We start from the raw sequence: 21,430 nt of genomic DNA, 5'->3' as shown, positions 1-21,430 counted from the left end.
GTATTACATACTTTCGTACATTATGCAACAGTAATATTAAAATATTGGTAATATTAAAATTTAGCTTTTTGAGACTATTCTCTGCACCATACTCTTGATGTCGAGACCCTACTACAGTATGTGCTGTAATAAATTGAGTGTACTCTGCTTCTATCCCTCAAAGTGCAATTTCCAAAAAACAGGTTTATTGATAAAAAAGCAACATTTTGCACATACAACTCGGCGATATAAGCTGTAGTCAAAATATAAGACAACAGACACTGTCATTTAAGATCTCTGTATTTATTTTTAGAACATTTTAGTCAATTTAACTGTACTTTTTGTCCTTTTGAAAAGATTATGACTTGTGAGTTTGTAATAAATTATTTCATCAAAGTTATAAAAAATTAAAGATAATGAATGAACTAAAGTTTTCTATCATATTGCAATACAGCATCATAATAGTTATATTTCTAGATGTTTTATTCCACATATGACAACATAACCAGTTTTAAAAGTCTAAGAAAATAAGGTAAGGTAATACTGTGTCCATTTAATTCCAAATAAATCCAGCTCATGATCTGAAATGTGAAATAAATAATAATAAACATAACAAAAATATTAAAGGAGGCATAGGTTTTCAAAATTTCATTGAAGTGCTGTCTTGTGATATATTTACAACCTGTAGGATAACAAAACACAAGTAAGAGCTGCATAGATCTACAGGATTTAAATATTAGAAAAAAAGAAAAATCTCCATAAACACATGGTCCATCAGAAAACAGAAAACCTGTCTTTTTATTCCTTTTGTACTAACAGTAATAAAAAAGTTGTATAATTGCGTATCTTTCAGATATTGTCTCCATTTTTACATCTACTTCCAGTTGACATTCCAGAACACAACAAAGACAACAATTTTGACAACAAAAATTACAAGAAAAGAGGTCACTTAGTGAAAAGAATTCTATATTTTATGCTGCAGTTGACTCCTTCACAATGCAACCTTATTAGGTGAACAAAGACTGCTCTGAAACTGCTCACATTGTACTGTATATTTATACACCAAATGATTTTAAAAAAGGGTCCCATTTTATTTCTGTCAAAGCAATCTCGGCTTGTTGTTTTCAGCCACAAGTATTATGCTTTAGTTTTATCAAAACTCCATTTGACATTTACAATGGCTTTCACCTAGAGAAAAAAATAAGCATTTTTTAGGAGCACAGCTTCAATTGACATACAGTAGGAAAAGCTGTTCTACCATTGCAACACCAGTATTTATGGAATGAACTTAATGTAATTATGTCAAGAAATAAAATGGACCCATTCCGAAATCCTCCAGGTGAGAATTTGTATTTTTCATAAATTTCTTAATTAAATTAAACTGATTAGATAATAGAACCTCTTAAAGAAATCTTTATGTTTTTGCAGCAATACTAAATCCATGTGAGCAAAAAGCAAAAAAAACATGAGGCAGTCTTTAGTTTAACATCCCTTCCATAACCTACCAGACTACTCTAACGCTGACCAGTACTCTAAAAACTCTGGTTGTTAAGGTTATTCATTTGTGTTCCGGCAGCACATATTTGTTCTTTAATAAGATTCCTGCAGATTAGACATTTTTATTTCTGGTTACAGAAGCTTTCCACTTATTTTCATCTTAGGTATAATTTTATATTTTTTGCTATGACCATTGGATTTCTTCAACAGTGACCTTCCTTGAACTCTTTTCGTTTGTAGGTGACAGATACTCATGTTTATCTGTCTGAAGATTTTTACAGTTGTTCTTCAGGCTTCTCTCTGATCATTTGTTCATAACGTTGGCAGAATTGACATTTTCCCAAATAAGACTTTCATTGTTTTGCTGTTATGCTTCTGTTTTTACACAAAGGTGAAATTGTTGGTTTTGGTCACCATACAATAGGAAAGTCTTTTTCAGAAGTTAACAAAAGCTATTGTTTTGCGAAGAATGTCCTAATTATTTGGATAAGGGTTATGATATTTCCCATATGTATAGTATCTTAACGTTCTTGAGTTAAAGTCCCAAAAGTAAGAAGTATGGAGATCTTTCCTTGCAATATCAGAAAAAAGAATCCAAGATTCTGTCGTTGCAGTGCTGTCTATTTATCGTTACTATCATCATGTCTTTAAATACTATCTCATGCTTTTGCATTCATTGTTTACTTCATTAAGATTTGCAAGGGCAAACACTTCCACAGCCCTGCAGTTAAAAAGAATAATTGCACATGCCTTATGACGTTTAACTTTCAAGCATGTTTACAAGGCAAAAAAAAAACATGCCACACATATATCAAACACATTTCCACACACTCCCAATCTATGTCATGGCTTCCTTTTGACTTATTTCCTTATTTTTTTACTTATTTTTCAGGTGTCGGAGTTGGAGGCTATGTGAGTAATTTGTGAAAGTCAGCAGAACAAACAAATTTATGAACAGCAGCTGAATGAATCAAATGAAACTATAGCTAATACAGGGATGATGGAATTCATATACAGTACACACTAAAATGAGGAAATATAAATCTTCAAAATAAATTTTCTTTCCCTCTTAAAAACTGCATTTTTAATAAATAAAAATATCCGAGTCATGGTATTCCTTTAATTCAAAACAGAAAAAGACTTCCTGAAAAATATAACTTTTTGTAATAAAGTTATCAATTAAATTTCACAAACATGGTGGTAACTTTAGTAACAGATCCATGTACTTAACTTCTTGTAATAATATTTTGTGTATTTGACCAAATCAATTCATTCACGGTTATTTTTTAATTTTGTTGTGCCTTGATACAGACTAGTGGTATTTTACATTACTTGCACTCTTTCATGTGCTATTATTCAAAGTGAAGTTTTTGTATTGTACTGTTGTAAATAGTTATGCCATACGGTAGGTCATACAGCAAATTAAGACCAATTTTCATTTACAGTATGACCTACATAAAGGCATTAAATTGAAAGAAAACCATTACATTTAGAAGCTGAAAGTTCATGATTAAATTTAATTAATCTGTATGTTTCTTATTTCCATGCTGGAGATAAATTAAATCATACAGAAATGTGTTTTATAAAATATGTATGCATACATAAACATTATTGGCAATTTCTAACCATAAAAGAAGTAGTTTTAACAAAATGGCTTTCTGGCAATATGTTTTAAAGCAACTATTTGAGAACCAATGTGAAACAGAACAAAAGACAAACAATATTACCTATAGTAACACATTTTTTGGAAAAGTCACAATTATAGGTTTGAAAAACATTCAAATACAGGTCTGCCACCTATACAGGACAAGAACATGCATTCCAGGTACATACAGTAATAGTGTTACCTGATTAAGATTCAGTATTTCTGCAACAGACAAGCATAGTATCTTTTTTTTGTTTTGTTTTTTTTGCAGTAAAATACTAATAACTGTATAAATGCAGAGTTTTAATACATTTTGAAATGCAACAATTCCTTTTTTGAAAGTATCTTCATAGTTTTGTTTCTGGTATAACATGTTGTGCCATAGAGGTGGCATTCCTAATCAAAAGCTCTCAACTATAGTGTCAGCCAAAGATGGCGAGAACTCATTTCCTTTTAGTCTTTTTAGTTCTCCATTTAAAGTAATAAAAATAATGTTAACAGTAAATCTTGACTTTCTAAAAGTCAAGATTAAAAATGAGCAACTTAACCCTTTGTCTGTCTGGGTAGTTGAGAAACTTTTGCAGTACAGTGTCATTATTACTGTATATGTGAAACTGTTGTTTTGACAAATTTAATCCACTGATGTATATCTGTATACCCATGAGGACAGTTCAAGGGTTACATACAGTACAGTACAAACAATATGAGTAACAATGAAGCTTATGGGTTGCAGATGACCACTTATACATTTTCTGTAAGTTGCAGTGCTTTCTTAGAATAGTAATAGAAAATTAATGGCTACTTTTTTGTACAGCATTGAATAACTAACATGCTTGTTAACAAAGCCCTGTATAATATTAAAGCGTGTGAGGGTCTGAATGTATAATCGAGTATTAAGTACATGGTTATCAAATGTAGGATAATCTTTAGGATTTACTTTTCAATCTAAGTTTCTTACCTTGCATATACAGTACCATGTTAATATAATCTCTTATACATTCACCAGCCAAAATATTACACAATTTATATGAACTAATGTGATATGCTGTGTATGGTTACAACACCTTTTTAAATAAATAATGACAAAGTAGAATTTTTGTGTGTTATTTTGTGTGTTATTTACATAAGTTATATGAGGTTAGTTTTATTTACTATTAGGACTTGGCAGGGACTAGGTAAAGGTCAAATATGTCTAAATATGTTAAACCATAAAATCATAATGGGGCGCACTTACTTTTTCACCGCATTATATACTGCATATATACTGTATACAGTAAATAGGCACTGTAGTAGTGAAGTGTACTACTCTCCACACCATGTATAAGTAGAGAACCCATGTGCTTTGACAAGGCGTATGGTAAAGTAAACCCCAATATAGTACATTGACTATCCCCTAAGTTCTGTATGTGGCAAACCTCTATCGACAACATGGAAATACAGAGACATTATGCCAGTGAATCCATCTTTGTGTGAAGGGCAGAGATTGCCAAGATACTGAATGTTTTTGGGTAAACTAAACTTGCAGAAATAAAAGAAATTCATACTTTCTAGATGCTGTATTCAATATGGGGCAGCTTAAGAACAAAATATTGTTTCTCTCCTTGTTTAAGAAAAAGGGGGGAAACCAACTCTTTTACATTTAGAGGTCAATAACAGGGTACACCTTGGCTGGTGAATGTTTTAATTAATTCTTTATGAGTTCTTAGTTATAAGACTTCTATAGCAACTTAAGACTCCGTCTTTTAAGAGGGATAAAACTTTTATAATAGATCCTTCAAAATTACTATACATCTTTGCATGATATAAAACTGGATGATGATATTTTTATGTTCATATTTCCATAAAAAGTTTACAGAACAGATTATGATGGCTTCAATTAAAAATGATTGTGGACTAATGGAGCACTATTAAAATACAATATTTTTCAAAAATAGTTTCTTAACCTGTACTACTTTATTATAATTTTATATAAAATAGCATCTTATTCTATTGTACTTATAGATTCTCATTTGTCGATGTTTGCTGTACTTAAATATTAAGCAGGCCATGAAATTTTAGCAGTTTAGTGGAGCGAACCACAAATTATGTTTAATCTTCCAAAGTTTTTTTACTGCTTTTCTGTAGGCAACTGTTCAATACCATACCTTTCACAGAATTCTGATTTACAATCTCACTATCCTTTATACCACATCAGCTTCTGATTTTGAATACATCAGTTTGAAATACATCATACCACTGTGGATTACAGGGCAAGAGTAAAGATGTACACCTAAACAAATGCAATGGATGGTACTTCAACAAATTAAATATCACAAAATACAAATACCAAATGAATTTCAAGACAATCTAGGCTTACTTTAGTGTACAGTATGTTAAATGGTAATATATTGGTTGGAACAATTCCTTTGTGACTTAATCCATTGTAGTCTAAATCCTTTAGTAGTTCCGACGTTCGAGTTACAATTGGAAAATGGCAGTGGCTCATTTTGTTTACTATGGAATTACATAGTTATTCTGGCCCCTTTCATCAACAGTGGATTCAGTTACAAATAGCCAAATATGCTATTACAAAGAATTAAATACAGATAGTCATACTGTATATTCAAAATGGCCTTTGCCCAGCAGAGGTAGATAAAAGCTATAACAAACTGTTTGAAGATGAGGATGAGTTGGACATGTTGGTCAGTTGAACGAGTACTTGATTTGAATTGCTACAGCATTATTAATAAATCAGCTACAAAAATGTGAAAGACATACAAGTATTGCTCCTTTTTCATTCTTGCTGTACATTCCTACATTCATTCATTTTTAAGGCTTTTCAGTTTATTACTCATCCACATACAGTATACTACATTATAGTAAGAACAGCACCACATATACAAATGTAAACATACTTCATAAAACACGCCAAAGCATTTATATATGGGTTTATCAAGAAGAGACATATATTTTATGCATCATAATCATAAAACAGAGAGAAACATTAAAGAACTTTGTAATGGTCAAACCATTATAAAATGTATTTGACAAGAAATCAATGACTGAATGACTGTTTATCCTAAAAATATTATGGTCTACTTTCCTAGTGTCTGTTTTTAACAGGCTCTTTCCAAAGAGCAAAAATCAATTGGTTTTTTTGTATTAAACACTTCACTGTGTTGTTTACTGTCTTATTTTATTTAGTTATTGATTCATTATCTTTCATATCTCACCATCATTGATTACACTTTACAGCAATATTTAAAGGATTGGATAATTTCCAAATAAATTTAAATATCCGACTATTTTCAGATGGAAAAATGCCTGTCAAGACAGATGAACAACATCAGTATTAAACACTCCAAGCAGAATTTTAGCTTGGTGTTAAAATTTTACCAATAACAGATTATCCTTTTTCATTCCTGTGCTTATTTTTATTTATAATAATGAAGCAGATTATATTTCTATGCACTAGAAAATTAAATGCTTATGTGTGCTCTTCTGCTACCCAATAACTTTATTTTATAGCTTTATGTTGCTGTATCTGCTTGGGAATAACAGTACACTGATAAAAACGGAAGGAATGTGTAGTTTAAAATCAGCCCTTATAAATCTTCCTTCCCTTTAATTTCAGACTCTTGAAACACTGTGAGCAGCTTTGTATTATATCTGTACACATTGCTATAGCCATGGAAGATGTATCTTCAGCACTGATAGGTTGTCTAATGTCTTATTTTCAAAGTTTTATTTTGAAAGCAGGATATTGCTCAAAATAATACTGTGGCTAACACACTTTTTAGCATGCAGTTTCAATATTTACTTGATTAGAAATATTTTAATTGGGAAATACATATTTTGTGACTCACATTATTCTATAGTATTTGAAAGGTACGCTGAATATAAACATTGACCCTTATGATATATTTTTTCACTTGTAAAATTTAGCTCTCATTCTTTGGAACTGATGTCCTGTGCATGTCTCTGCTTTAGCAAAATGCAGTCCTTTAGGGTAAACATATAGGTTGTAAGCCCTTTAGTCAATACATGCTACAGTACATACAATTGAATAACACTCTGAATTCTTAATAAATAAAGGACATAACTCAAACATCTGTCCTGTATTAAAATACTGAACACACATAACGTTAGGCTGCAATTTTATCTTTGTAGTTCATTGCCTTTCATTTTTTTATAAGCCAATCATTGCAATGTAGCACCCTATACTATTATCAATCATCCCCTCAACCAATGAATGAATGTTATACAGTATCTTGCTGTTCTTGTTTATATTGTTCAGTCCAGTTAATCCATGTTTGCATACCAAGAATATTCTCAGATGAAATTCACTGGTGACCAATAATAGTTTTGTGGTGAATACAGAATAAAATGCATTGTAAAAATAAATAACATTCTGCATTTTATTAAATATAATTATTATTTACATACTGTATGTCTGCTATAAATATAAAAAATACAAATAATATCAAAGATGAGGCTTTTTAATTAAATTCTAGGAATTTTCTATGAAATACCAATAGTTTCAGTATACTGTGGTAAATGATAACTTAGCTTGAACAGATCTTTATTTTTTAAAAAATGTAATACTCTAGATCTAATATTTAACCATTTTTTCTTATGATTATCCTCTGTGGAGTCTTAAGATAATGATACAGTAGTTTTTAGTCTTTATTCCCCACACAATCCAAAAGCTCTCAATCAGACTCCTTTGAAAGTTACAGTATAGTTGCATTAGGTGCTGCAAGGTCATTTATTTATTGAAAATTTTCAGCTTAACAGATTGTTTCCGAAATACAATTAACATTAACATTACCATGATTCTGAAGTTCTAAATGCTGTGAATTATCTCTGGAAGAGCTATTCTAAACATGGATTCTGATTATTTTCATCAGGAGAAAGGTCCTAATTTCCTTTTCGTAAAAAAAAAAATCAAACTTGCCGAAGATATGAATTTCTCATTGTAAATTTTGATACTGCATGCTTTAAAATATATAAAAAACTTTTGACACAGAACCTGTGCAAGAAATGCAGCAGTGACTGAAATGAAATAGCAAATATCAAAGCAAAAACAGTCAAAAGTAAAATAATCATTTTGAGCACCTGCTGAACTGTTCAACTGACCAAAATGAAAATGACTGGAATTCTACAGAATGAGACCCTGGGTGTTACAGTTTGTCATACAAATGATTTTGTTTGACCAAATCCACCATTTGAGGCTCAGAAGAGGTTTTCTCTTATGTTTCACATTCAGACCTAAGGAGTCCCATGCCTTTTTAGGAGTTGCTCAGCTTTGCTGATTCATGCAACAGTTGTTGAGGCACACATTTGTGCATGTTACTGTGGACTCATCTGCTATTTTTATTCTTTTTTTTCCTTTTTTTGTACTAAAGATATGACAAATCATTTTTCTATGTGCATGTGTGCGTGTTCACATGAAGATTCGCAAGCTTTCTACTATGCCATGCTGTAAAAGCATCAGCAGCAGGTTTTGTGTTTTTGCAAGTTTAGAAATCTGCAGGACTACAAAAGATAGAAACTCTTGGATGACACACACACACACGGTGACAAGTACAGACATCGGTAAAGACTCGGTTTTGCTTTTGAGGAACAATTTCCCCCTCCCTCCCTCCCCCCCACACCCCCAATAAATAAATACCTAAATAAATAAAATCCTGTAGTAACCTAGTGCAAAAGAAATCCAAACATTAAAACACAGTGTATAAAATGGTGTGAGAAAATTCAGTTCTAAGGTAGCCTTTCTGTCAATAAAGGCTGTGGTGTTTTCCGGTTCCTGTTAATTTTGATTGTTTGTCCTAGTAGTCTGGTAAATGTGGGCCCACCTTTTTCCATCCTGCACCCAGAAGGCTTTGATGAAGTTGCCCAAAGGCCTAGTCTCCGTTACAGCCATTGTGGCAGGCAGCAGTGAGCGTCGAAGGTGCCAATCCAGTGATTACATGGATAACTTCATTATTCTTCATTGGTTGAGTTCTCCTCTAGTGTAAATATTTCCCCAAAACTGAATCCCGTACAGTTCTGTGCTGCAGTCAAACTGACAACTGTATGCAAAAGAATTAGAACTAAAATGCAAAGTTTAAGCCTGCTGTTACACAGTCTAGAAGCTGCAGAGGTTGCAAGTGATGTCCTATGATGACACAAGATGGGGTCAGTTCTTTTTATTGTCCCTTTGGATTGGTTATCTGGTATAAAGTCCCATCTGACATCACAGCACTCTGGTTCTGCATTTGTCGGATGATTTTCTAAAAGCCCTGTGATGCAAACAAAACAGACAAGAAGGCTATCAAATAAAAGTATATAACATGTCCAGTAATCCTCAGTCTACAAAATAATGGATAATAATACTGTAATAGGTCATTTTTGGAGATACTGTATCAAAACCAGGAAATTTAGAGAAATAAGTATTCACCTTTTTCTCCGCTTGGAGTGTAACACGAGAGTTATCTTTCATGTGACAAATAAGGTAAACAACACCAATAGTACCTACTGTATGTTTTTGTTTTTATTACAGACTTACTGTATGTCACATTTGCTTGGCATGCTAGGCATAGCCAGTGCTAGTTACAGAGAGAAACAAAAGTTAAAAAAGAAAATGCATAAATAAAATCTTACCATATACTGTATACTGTATTACTGTACAATGCTGTACATGGAATTCAGCTTGACTATATGCAGGATAATTCTTTTAATTCGTCAAAAATGTTCATCCATCAGCAGCTACTGAGCTCTGTGGGATCTACTGTACATGTACTCCTTGTTTTTGTTTTTTTATGTTTTTTATTGATTGTGGCTATTTAAACTGCATTTCACAGAAGAGCCAGAGGACTGAGAGTAGTCTTGTTTTTCAATCAATAATCAATAATATATTTGTTATTCATCATTATGGGACATTCCAATGTTATCAAATCAATCAGAATTGGGCAGCTAAGGCCTTGGATGCAGTACAGTGCACCTTCTAATCAAAGGAGATGCCATGATACCAATCCTTGACTGAAAACTGTAACAGCTGCTGGAGTCACAAAGGTACCTTGAGTTTACAGCAAGTTTATGTACTGTACATCCACCACAGTCTCTACCTGCACATGTTAGTATTGTTACTGTATCCCCAATGAATGAATATCCAGGAATGTGGATTGTGGCAAGCCTAGTAGTTTACCTGTACATATAAAACTTGGCATTCCTCCATAGATAAGATCGTCATTGTCTGGCAATATAAATGGACACCTCGTCTGGACTTCCAAACAGTATTGCTTGCAAGGGATTCTGTTACTGCAGTGGATCTGTGTGGTCTCAAAATACTGGGAACACAGCCAGGGTTTGTAGACATTCTGTAAAAGACAAGATTGAGTTGGTGTAAATTAGGTTTGCACACAGTGATGGCAGACCAACATTTTGGGTAGCGTTATCACAAAGATCAGAATATTGATTTTTGCCCACAACTATGTAAGAAGAAACTTATTAATAAAAGAAAATATTTAAATTGAATGAAATCTTTAACACAGAAAATATATAAATGTACTGAAATCTTTACCACTATCCTTTCAAAATTCTCTGCATCAAAGTATGAGATTTAAAGTCAACATTGTTTCATAGAAATAAAGCAAACAATTCATTTTTATGCAAGGCATGTGAACAAATTTACTAATCATCAGAAAAATATCAACAAATAAAAATATCTATCAATCATACCCTTGCTTTAAAGGTTGTGACTTGAGCTTTAAAAGTATTTTTAATTTCTTCTAATACAGTACGTGAAAAAAATCTAACGGATAAATATGATGTTTCTCAATGCATATACTGTACCCAATTCAGATCAGAAAGCCTTTGTGTACAAGACTAAGAAAACATGGTTGAATATTTTTTGTATTCTATGTCCGGTTAATTGATGGTTGTAGTGTATACGACAGTACAATAAAAAAACAATAAAGGCTTAAAAAGTGCCTGCTTCTCAATCTTTACAGTAGGTGTTTATACTGTATGAACCTTGCACCTACTTTTGCTATCCAGTAGGTGGAGACATTTATTACAGTTTGTCCTGAAATGCTGTACTATAACATTGCATGATGTGTAAGGGAAGAAACAACGATCAAGTAGTAGCCGAAGATTAGATTGATGTATTTAAGATCCTAAGGGGTATGGCTCAGGGAAGTATTTCATTATCTATTGTAAATAAAACCACAGGACAACAATTTGAAACTAAAGTGGAAATCTTTAGGGCAGAGATTTGAAAATTCCCTAATACAGCAGGCTTCCCATCCAAGCGGTCAGAAGTTTTTTTTAAGTAATAGTGTAATGTTAGTTTCTGTTAATTACTAACCTAACAAATGAGCAAATGGTAAGGCACCCACATTTTCATATCAAATATAGATGACTACATTACATAAAAGTTTAAAATTGCGTTATCTTTCATCAGTGTTTTATTCAGCTCAAATTAACTTTTCATGTGCCACGTGACTGTGACTTGTAGATAATGCCATCGAGTCCATACATTTTGAACTCTGCCCAGAGACTGTATGTGAGGTTAAGTATCTGAATTCTATTTAGTAAAGTTCTGTTTGCATACGTTTCAGAGATATTATATAGTCCCGAAATCTGTAATGCAAGTCTGGGCAACATTACTTAGTGATTGGAACTGACATTTCCACAGTGACAATGCACGTCTGACTGTGCACACTTTTGAGTCAAGGTATCCTTAGCTTTCCATACAAAAGCAAAACCTTTGTTCCTGTCACGATCGGCATCCCTCCCCTAGTGGATGCTCTAATTGGCTAGCCTTCGGACTTGATATTATCTGGTACACTATGTCTTGTTTTCGTGCTATTATTTAACGCTGAGCCTCGGGTGTTTCAGGGCTCAGCATTTGGAAGATGGATGCCTGGGTGCCAGCGGGTCCAGGAGTGGCCCGATTGCACAGGCTTCAACACGGCATCCTGGCCACGGAGTCCTGGACTCGGCGTCCCCAGTCCCGTTCCTGTTCCGTGACCACGTGTCTGTGTCCTGCTTCCCCCCATTCCGGGGATTTTATCTCGGTCGGATTACCTGGCTTTTCGGATCTTGGACTACCCCCTGATTACCTGCCTGGACTTGGATGCCTAAGGCTGCTTTCCCCTGTGCACCAGATCATGAACTGTAACCCCTCACTGCCTTCACAATAAACCCTGTGTGTCTTCCCTGAACCCTGTCTGTGGTCCTGTTTCCGGATTCGCAGCCTTGCATAGAGACCTTAACACCACCCTCCACGGGAGACCTACCCGGCTTCCATAACAGTTACACTAAAGACACTGAGTCCTCAGAGAGAGCACACCAGCAGTTGCTAAATGCATTTGTGTGGAGAGTGAACCATGTTTCTCTCATTAGATATATTTACATAAAATGATTCTCTATCTGCTGGGAAATATCAAAACTATTTAACTGTATTCTGTAGGTCAAGTAATTCTTAAGTCAACAGGTGAGCACTGAACCTTCAGAACTCAAAGTGCTGACTCTTAAAAACTAAACTGACTAGACTGTTCTTAGACTTATAAAAAATAGACATTTGGAACCAGATGCATGAGATTCTTCTGTTGCACTTGTGTGTGAATGCTTGCCTTATTTTCTCTCTAAATCGTCCTTAAGATACCCTTCAGTCGCTTACACTGACAAAAACAACTCAGAGAGATAGCAACTCTGTTACATTATTATTAGACATCCTTATCCAGGTAAACTTTGACTTATAGTAATATGAAGTGTACATGGCCTACATTGTATACGTTGTATACGCAAGTAGAATAAAATAACTGACTAAAATAACAAGGAAGCCAGTACAATAAAGCTGGAAGTGCAATAAAGCAATAAAGTGTCATGCAAGAGTAAAACTAAAAAAAAACTGTAAGAACTAAAAGAATATCAAATGCATTCAGATAGTGTGGGTAGAGTGCAGTAATGCAAATAGTTTATCATGACATATAGTACTTCATAATAATATATATATATAAAATATAACATCACTTTATTAAGCCATTACATTTTCTTGCATTAGGAATTATCTTTTCACATACCCCAGCTTGCTCTCCATGAGACACACAGACAGGGAGAGAGACTGGGGTCAGAGCACAGGGTCTGCCATTGTACGGCACCCCTGAAGTTGTTGGGGTTAAGGGCCTTGCTCAGGAGCCCAACAGAGTAGGATTCCTCTGCCGGCTGCAGGATTTGAACCATCAACCTTCCAGCCACAGGCACAGATCCGCTCCGCTGACATATAATCAGCTCCATCATCAGATTTGATATTTAAATGTGAATACTGTGCTTTATTTGTTGCTTGACTTGAGCCAGTACTACATGTCTATAAACGTTTTTATACTAGCCGTGGTTTTATGAATGAGGTACAAAAGCCACCATTGTGTTTTAACCAGATGGTTTGGACATTCAGTGTGTTTTTATGAATAATGCCCAAAGTCAGTTTCCCATTCCTCCTACACTACACAGTAGGTACAGTACTTGAAAAAGATATTTACATTAACCATGTTCCCAACTTTTCAAAGCTATGCAAGGCTGTGAGAGAAAAGCAGATATATTTCAGAAAGCCCATGCACAAGCCACTGAAAAATTCAAATATCACCATTTTGTGGTGTGTATACAGTATATCCCCTAAAGGATAGAAATAATTAGAAGTATATTGAATAATTTGTCACTCGGAGATGTTTGCCTCCAGCAAGCATCTTGCCTAACTACAAAGTGCGTAATCATATATCATGTCAAATTTCGTTTTCACTTAAAATATTAATGTAATATTAGGCAAAGTGAAAATTCCAAAGCCCATTCATATTTTGGGGTATTCAGTTTTTAAGAGGTTTTATTTGCTTTTTCTTGCAAATGTATTTCAAAAGCAAAAATTCTTTGCAGTGTTCAAAATATAAAATGTGTCCTCTTAACAATAAACACATAAGAAGTCCTTTATAGTATGAAAACCATTGAAACAGTTTTGCTCAGTCCTAGTTCCCAAGTAACCCTGTGTCTACAGTCATTCCAACTGATTTCTTAATGAGTTAATCCTATTAAATGCATTCTTAATTGAACCAAAAATGATTTTTGTGCATTCAGCACAAATTATATTTTTACATGTATCATTTCAATAAAATATAGTGAGCAAAACTTCAACTTGGTTTATAAGATAGAGCTTGTCGCACTCCTATACATGTAGCTTTCTAAACAATTGTTTGTTCAGGAATAATTTTCAGACAAAGTCCCATCAGTAAAACTCAACAAAGTCATCAAGTCAATAAGCATAAGTGAGAGGAGAGCCATATCCCAGCACCTGGCACAGCTTTCAGGCTAATTTCTGACCTTCTTGTGCTATTTAAGAACTGGAATGGTTTTAAAACTATAAGCAAAATATTCATTTTAAGATTTTCAGGAGCCAAACTAACAAAGTGCAGTTTAAAAGTAAAAAACGGAAAACACAAGGGTACTCCAGGATAAAGATGGATTAATACTACTGCACAACACCAGTAAAAGAAATTACTTTGGAAATTTCAAGTCTTAAGTCTTTATAGATGCATGAATTGCCATTCAGGCTGACTTACACAGTATTTTAAAGCATGGTAAATATTGATACTGACTATAAAGAAATCGCAATTTCATTCTTGTTCAGGTAAATATTGCAGTTAAAATTAGATCTGCATTCATAATAATATGCTGGGATTAGGTTAGATACTTTCCATCCACAGTCCAAAAACATGCCATCTACTGTAGGTTTATTGGTATTTCAAAATTGTATTGCATGCATGTGAGTACCCTTTATGACTTCCAACTACTGATCTACCATTAGAATGCAGATAAAGATGATCCAGTTTGAAAAGGTTCGGTTCCCAGGTTAAATTCTTTTTTACACTTATAGCCATAACTTTGCTCAACAATTGATTCTCTCATTCATGTTTATGTGTATTTTTGTGTGTTTTTCTTTATATTGTCTGCTGCTGTGTGTATACCCTTTGAAGGACTTGTGTCCTTTCCCAGGTTACCTGCCTTTTGCCTGCTAAACTGTATTGGACTCAACAGTTATTGAAAGTAGATAGATGATATCACCTTTATATGAATTATTAAGGACAATTAAGCATTTCCCAAAAGACTTAAGGTACACCCTTGAAAAAATAATTTTGTGTAGGCCTCATTATGGGAAGAAGGAAACATGTAAAGTTAAAAACGTAAATAACTAAATGCATGTTTAACTGCACTGACATTTTTAAAACATAATATCAGAAAAATTTAAAATGTAATATTAAAGCTTATTGAACTATACCATACTTGTACTTATGATTACTTATGACTTATGAAACTAAAATAAATTATCCAGTAACCAGGTTTTGTGTAGGGTTTAATGATATTTCGTGACTCATTAAATCTTTGATCAAATGAAAATTATTCAATCTCTTTCTTGTGGAGAGACCATGGCATGTGGGGTCAGAGGTGAGCATGTGTGCATTTACAGTATAATACAGTATATACTGTATTGCATTTATATATACAGAACAGTATGTACAGTATACTGTATATGTTATAGTACCTTTGGCACAGCGGAGCGTATTTTTTTCTTCCTCTCCCTCTAAAAGCTAGGCTGTAACTTATTTTCCTCTATCCTTCCACTGCCGCCTGAAAATGCGGCGCCTGCATCAGCAGCTGGAGCTAAGGCCGACTTCAGCTCCGCTGTGAGAATTCCTGCTGCGGGTGCATGGTGTGCATTCACAGATCCCCGCCAAGAGCTCCAGAGATAAGGCACCTAATTTCTCCGCTTCCCACAGCTCGTGGAAATTTATTTTCCCCGCTCTCAGCGCGCCTGTCAATTCACACGCCCTTCGCGCATATTTTTTTTTTCCTCTTCGCTCTCAGAGCGCATTTAAAAGAAGCATTTCTACACACCGCGCTAACATCACGCCAGTGCCCTTGTCCTCCACAGGACGGCATCGACTCAAACAGGCGTTCGCCGCAGCTCCAAGAATCGCACTGTTACAGTATATACAGTACAGTATCTGAATAATTTAGTATAACATACAGTATTTGTATGTACTGTACAAGAAGGTATTTTTTGTGAAAAGTACCAGAACCTAAAATATTTAAGATAAAATTCCTTATTTTAATATAGAACGTAGGTTGTTTACTATATATTACTATAGGCTATAGATTGTTAAATATGAGATGTTTACACCATTTAATCAGGTTGCTTAATAAACAGGCAAACGGCATGGGATCGGAAATCATGGTGATAATTATAGAATTATTGCTGCATTTCCCTACCTCCATTTTTATACAAGCTTTAAAAATATCATTGTAAGTATCACAGCATAAGCAATTACAGAATGTTCTAAGAAGCAGATTATAGAACCATCAAGGTGGCATTCAAATTGGCATATGGCAACATCAATTTAAAAGTCATTTGCTTGAATACATTGTCATAGAAAATTTGCTTGAGATGAATGTGTCATTCCCAAAGATAAGACAAAGGGCTAAAATTGATTCTTTTTAGATTATATGATAATCTCTCTCATTTTATCACAACAAATTTCAATTAAAATATAAACTGTCAATATGTGAATGGTATATTAGTCTTTCCATTAAAATGCATATTATAATTGTACTTTTCTTTTCATTAGCTCACAAAACCTTTTTCTTTCCAAAGAATATTATTTAGGAATGTGTGAAATGGAAAAAAACAACAACAATTCTGCAGCACTTAATGGAATGTCACAGAGATGAAGGTGTAATGTCATTAAGATACATTGAAATGAACCTGTTTATACTGAAAGCAAAATCTTATTAAAATTGTTAATAATATGATTATATGAAGCAATTCTTAAGAAACTGAACATTCCTTGCACTATAAAACCAGGCAAATCTTACACATTGCTACAGTACATTTATAGAAAATGTCCATCCTCATCAAAAGTTTCAGCTCATTTTCAAAAGTGAGACACACACGAATTTTGCAATTAAACAAAATGTATTCAATTAACTGAGGAATAGGTCTGAGAGGAACAAGATGGTGGTGCTTCTGACAAGATGGACAATGACATTAAATGGAATTTAAAAACATTTTAAAGCATACTTATGATGCTCTAACCAAATTACCATATGAGCAGGTAGCAACAGATTCAATAATTTGCAATCAACAGCGTTCAATGAATTTTAAGAAAAACATGGCTGACATTTACCCTAGTCTTGCTGTGTATTTGAAATTATTTCTGTGTTTTTGTCTTATGGGAGAAGTGTCTCCTGAGCTGCTTCTCCCACCTCACCAGGATTCGTTGTTATTGCTCAGGTTATCAATGAGTTACTTTGAAAGCAGGGGTACACCAAACAGTAAGGACAAAAAAAAATGAAGTAACTTTGTAATGAGCAATGACATAAAAATGGAATGTGCCATAGACAGTACACATTTTCATGAAAAAGTGATAATAACACAAATATGCTGTAGTAGTTCAGGTGGGCAGCTGCGTCAGCATGCATAGGCTGCAAAGGAACAAGTAATAGGTTTATTCCATGCTGAAAAAAGAAGAGAGAAAACACAACATTTCGGCTGTTCTCCTCCTCACTGAGAGCTGGTGTGTGGTGAGCGTTCTGGCGCACTATGGCTGCTGTCGCATCATCTAGGTGGGCCTGCACACTGGTGGTGGTGGAGGGGAGTCCCCATTACCTGTTAAGCTCTTTGAGTGAAGTGTCCAGAAAAGCGCTTTATAAGTGTAAGGAATTATTATGAATTACTATAAACATAATGTTAACAGTAAGAAAAAAATTAATTGATTGATACATTGAGTAACATATTTCTAAATAAAACAAGCTTTATATACTGTATTTATGAAATGAAGCCATTTTTATATGCATCAGATCTAGGTATAATTATTTTAGTAAATATAGTAAAATATAATGGTATTAATTTAGTAAGCTTTAATTTTACAGTTTTACAGATTGTAAATTATATTTATGCTCTGTTGGCCAGTAGATGGCAGTATGGTTTAACTTAACCATACAAAAGCCTTACATTGTATTTAACACCAAAACCTTTGTACAGTATGCCTGGTTACTCTGCAAGTAATTTCACTTATGCAAGTAATGTATCAGCCTTTGTATTTTTATCCAAATTAATCAATATTTCTGCTAATGTATACAATCTGCTGTAATTATTTAGCTTTGATTTGATCATTTCAGTCACTAGCATGTTATGAAACATCTGTTTTAGACAGCAGAGATTGTCAATTTCTTTTGAGAAAATAACTGTATTATATATTAGATATACTGTACTGTATATTATAAAGGCATTTTTTTATTTTACACATGTTCTGGCAGCTATATCACCCTGCAGCTCTCAAATTGCTACCCACTGAAGATAAGCAGGGTTGAGCCTGGTCAGTACCTGGATGGGAGACTTCCTTAGAAAAACTAAGGTTGCTGCTGGAAGTGCTGTTAGTGGGACCAGTGGGGTGTGCCCACCCTGCAGTCTGTGTAGGTCCTAATGCCGCAGGAACACTGTATTGCTGCAGGAACACTATATTGTAGTGGGTGCCGTCTTTCAGATGAGACGTTAAAGCGAGGTCTTGGCTCTCAGTGGTCATTAAAGATCCCCGGGCATTTCTCGATAAGAGTAGGGAGTTACCCGGTGTCCAGGCCAAACTCCCCCCCTTGGCCTTTACCGTGGCCTCCAAATTGTCCCCATGTATGATTGGCTAGTACTTCCCCTGCGATGGACTGGCGCCCCATCCAGGGTGTACCCTGCCTTGTGCTCATTGTTTGCCGGGTAGGCTCCAACTTCCCATGACACTGTTTATGGTACTGTATAAAGCAGTTTGGTAAATGATACTGTATGACATGACATACAGTGTTTGATAAAGTTTCCTGTAGAGGCCTGTACTGTTATCATTAAAAGCCTGACCTGAAGAACCATGTGAACCTACTCCTTCCTCAGCAGTGACACTGTGTTTTTGAAATGTTACCTGAGTTACTGTACAGTCTATACAGTATTTGGATTGTTCAGCTTGATATATTGGTTCTTGATGACAGAGTACAGTACCTTTTATTCTTTTTTTCAACAATTTTATTGTTGTACTGTAATTATTGCACATCACTGAGGAGCTGTTTATTTTGACTAAATGACCATTCTACTGAGATATTTCTAAGTACCTTTCATATACTTTGTTTTTATTTGCAATTTAGGTGCTGTATCCCAAATAACACCTTTGTTTTCCAGATTGCCCTGGACACAAACTTTCAGTTTTGTGCGAAATAAATGCGTTAATAATGTATATGTGTTTATCCCTCTCTCTCTTCGGGTATACATTTAAGCAGCTATGGAAATCTGAGTCAACTGAAAGCCACTGTAATAAAAGGATACAGTTTAATGCCACTTTGGGATGATTAATTGCTTTAGTGTTAAAGAAAAAAGTCATGCATTGTGAGGATGAGCCTCCTACATTATTGTTTGCTCCACTTTGAGATCTTTTTTTTCCAAAGGTTTAACCTTTGTTGTCACAGCACAGGTGGCTGTCTTCCAACCTGTCTATTCTCTTGGGCAGATTAAGTTCAGGGCATGATCTGCAGAAAATCCTTTTTTTTTCTTAATCTCATGGTGCAAATGAGTCAGCTTTTTTATTGACAGTACTAGGATGAATTAGAAGCCTCATTGTTAAAAATGCACGATAAAATTATGCTTAAAACTTGCTAGTGGCAACCCGCTAGCAATAATCTGAACTTGTTGCATTTTGCATTGTCCTGCATATGATAAAAAAACATCTCAAAGTTTTGAATCATTTAGAGACATCAATTTTTGACATCACCTTGGGCTGAGATGTATGACTCTATTATGATTCTTAGACTGCAAATGTTAGCAGTACTGTAACAGTACAGTACTTTATGTCCTACCCCAGAAAGTTAGGCTTGTACATGCAGATTTCTGACTCTCATATTTTAAACCTGGTGTTGAGTTATATATTGCCAAGTCTGTCAGTGCTAATAGTTTCCTAGCTCCTACAGTATATCAAAGACTTGGGTCATATTTTACAATAAACACAATTTTTTCTCACCCAAGACCTTACTGTTTTAAAAACTCTGTCTAGTTCCTTTTTATAGTGAGAGAAATCAGGTCCTTGCAGGTGCTAGTGATTTCTCTAGCTATCATGTGCGGAATGTGCATTGACCTTTCTGTTGTTTCTGGAGTGATTACCTGCTGAAGGTAACCATCACTCCAGATATCTCTGCTGTGTCACAACACATTTCCATCAGATCAGTTTGTGTGTATTATAAGCACTATATTTTGGTATGATGTCTGCACAGTAATTCAGAAAACTGCATTGGTACTGTAATTCCACTGATGTTCCCATCTGTTATTATCTCTGGCTTGAGTGACTGTTGACCAAACTACTGTACATAAATATGCTGTATGCTGGTACGTTTTTGTAACTCATTTAGAGCATTCAAACATTACCCAATTGATTACCATAAGTTTTAATAAACAGGTTCATTTTGAAACACAGTGAATGTGCTTCTATACAATGTCAGAAAAAATGCTGATGGTTTCTTACAATTAATCTCCTTTAAAAATCATACAAATCAGTTTGATTTCATGCCTTCTGCTCCAAATGACTAGCTTATTAAAGATCTATCCTGAAATCTTTTTGCAGATTTGAGGAAACAGTCGTTCCTAATATCTTGCACACATCTACAGCTGAGTTTTACTATTTGGTTTTATGATTATCCACTTTTTGTTGTGTGAATAGATAAACTTAAGAAAAGTTGAGCTTTTATATTTTAATATAGACACCAGTATTTGTTTTTTCCATTGCTTTAAATTCAGTACAGTATAATGCATTTCTTCCCCAGATACCTTCAACAACCATAAGTTCTTAATTTCAATGTATCAACTTAAATCTAAATAGTGTACACTGAAAAGCACTTTGGCTAATATTTCACTTTAAACTCATAACATTTTGATCCGAGTAGGAATAGAACACAACTACCATCTCAGCTGGTTTACTGTATTTACTGTATGTCTACAGTTGGTCTACTGTTTCATAGGAAATTTTTATGCTAGTTTACATATTGTTCTCAATTAGTGAAATGATTTGAGAAGAAAATGAAAACAGTACTCCTACATTTACAGTAACTGCATTAATGGCAAGACCTGAAGTACTGTACAGTACGTTTGCGCCAGCAAAGTGCGTATAATATCTATCACATCATACAGTATGTATTGCAAACCTTTCTCACCGCTAATCAGGAAAATTGGTTTCAGTCTCCATCTTCCATTTCATAAGCTTCTTTTGAAGGATTGTGTTT

General features: G+C 34.3%; 1 protein-coding gene across 1 annotated transcript in view; it reads right to left on the bottom strand.

Moving 5' to 3' along the window:
* Positions 1-266: 266 nt before the first annotated feature.
* The window catches only part of LOC148675883 (NALCN channel auxiliary factor 1-like), a 172,439-nt gene continuing 151,275 nt past the window's right edge, over positions 267-21,430 (bottom strand). The window contains exons 2-3 of the mRNA XM_088597255.1: positions 10,290-10,461; positions 267-9,384 (exon numbers count right to left, since the gene is read on the bottom strand). Coding sequence (XP_088453381.1) covers positions 9,086-9,384; positions 10,290-10,461 — 471 coding nt within the window. The 3' untranslated portion in view covers positions 267-9,085. The remainder of the gene's footprint in view (positions 9,385-10,289; positions 10,462-21,430) is intronic.

This window comes from Lepisosteus platostomus, chromosome 2 (assembly GCF_059453375.1).
Source record: "Lepisosteus platostomus isolate fLepPlt1 chromosome 2, fLepPlt1.hap1, whole genome shotgun sequence".
In the NCBI taxonomy this organism is placed as follows: domain Eukaryota; kingdom Metazoa; phylum Chordata; class Actinopteri; order Semionotiformes; family Lepisosteidae; genus Lepisosteus; species Lepisosteus platostomus.
The sequence above is the reverse complement of the archived record's forward strand: the minus strand, read 5'-3'. Positions and strand labels throughout refer to the sequence as shown.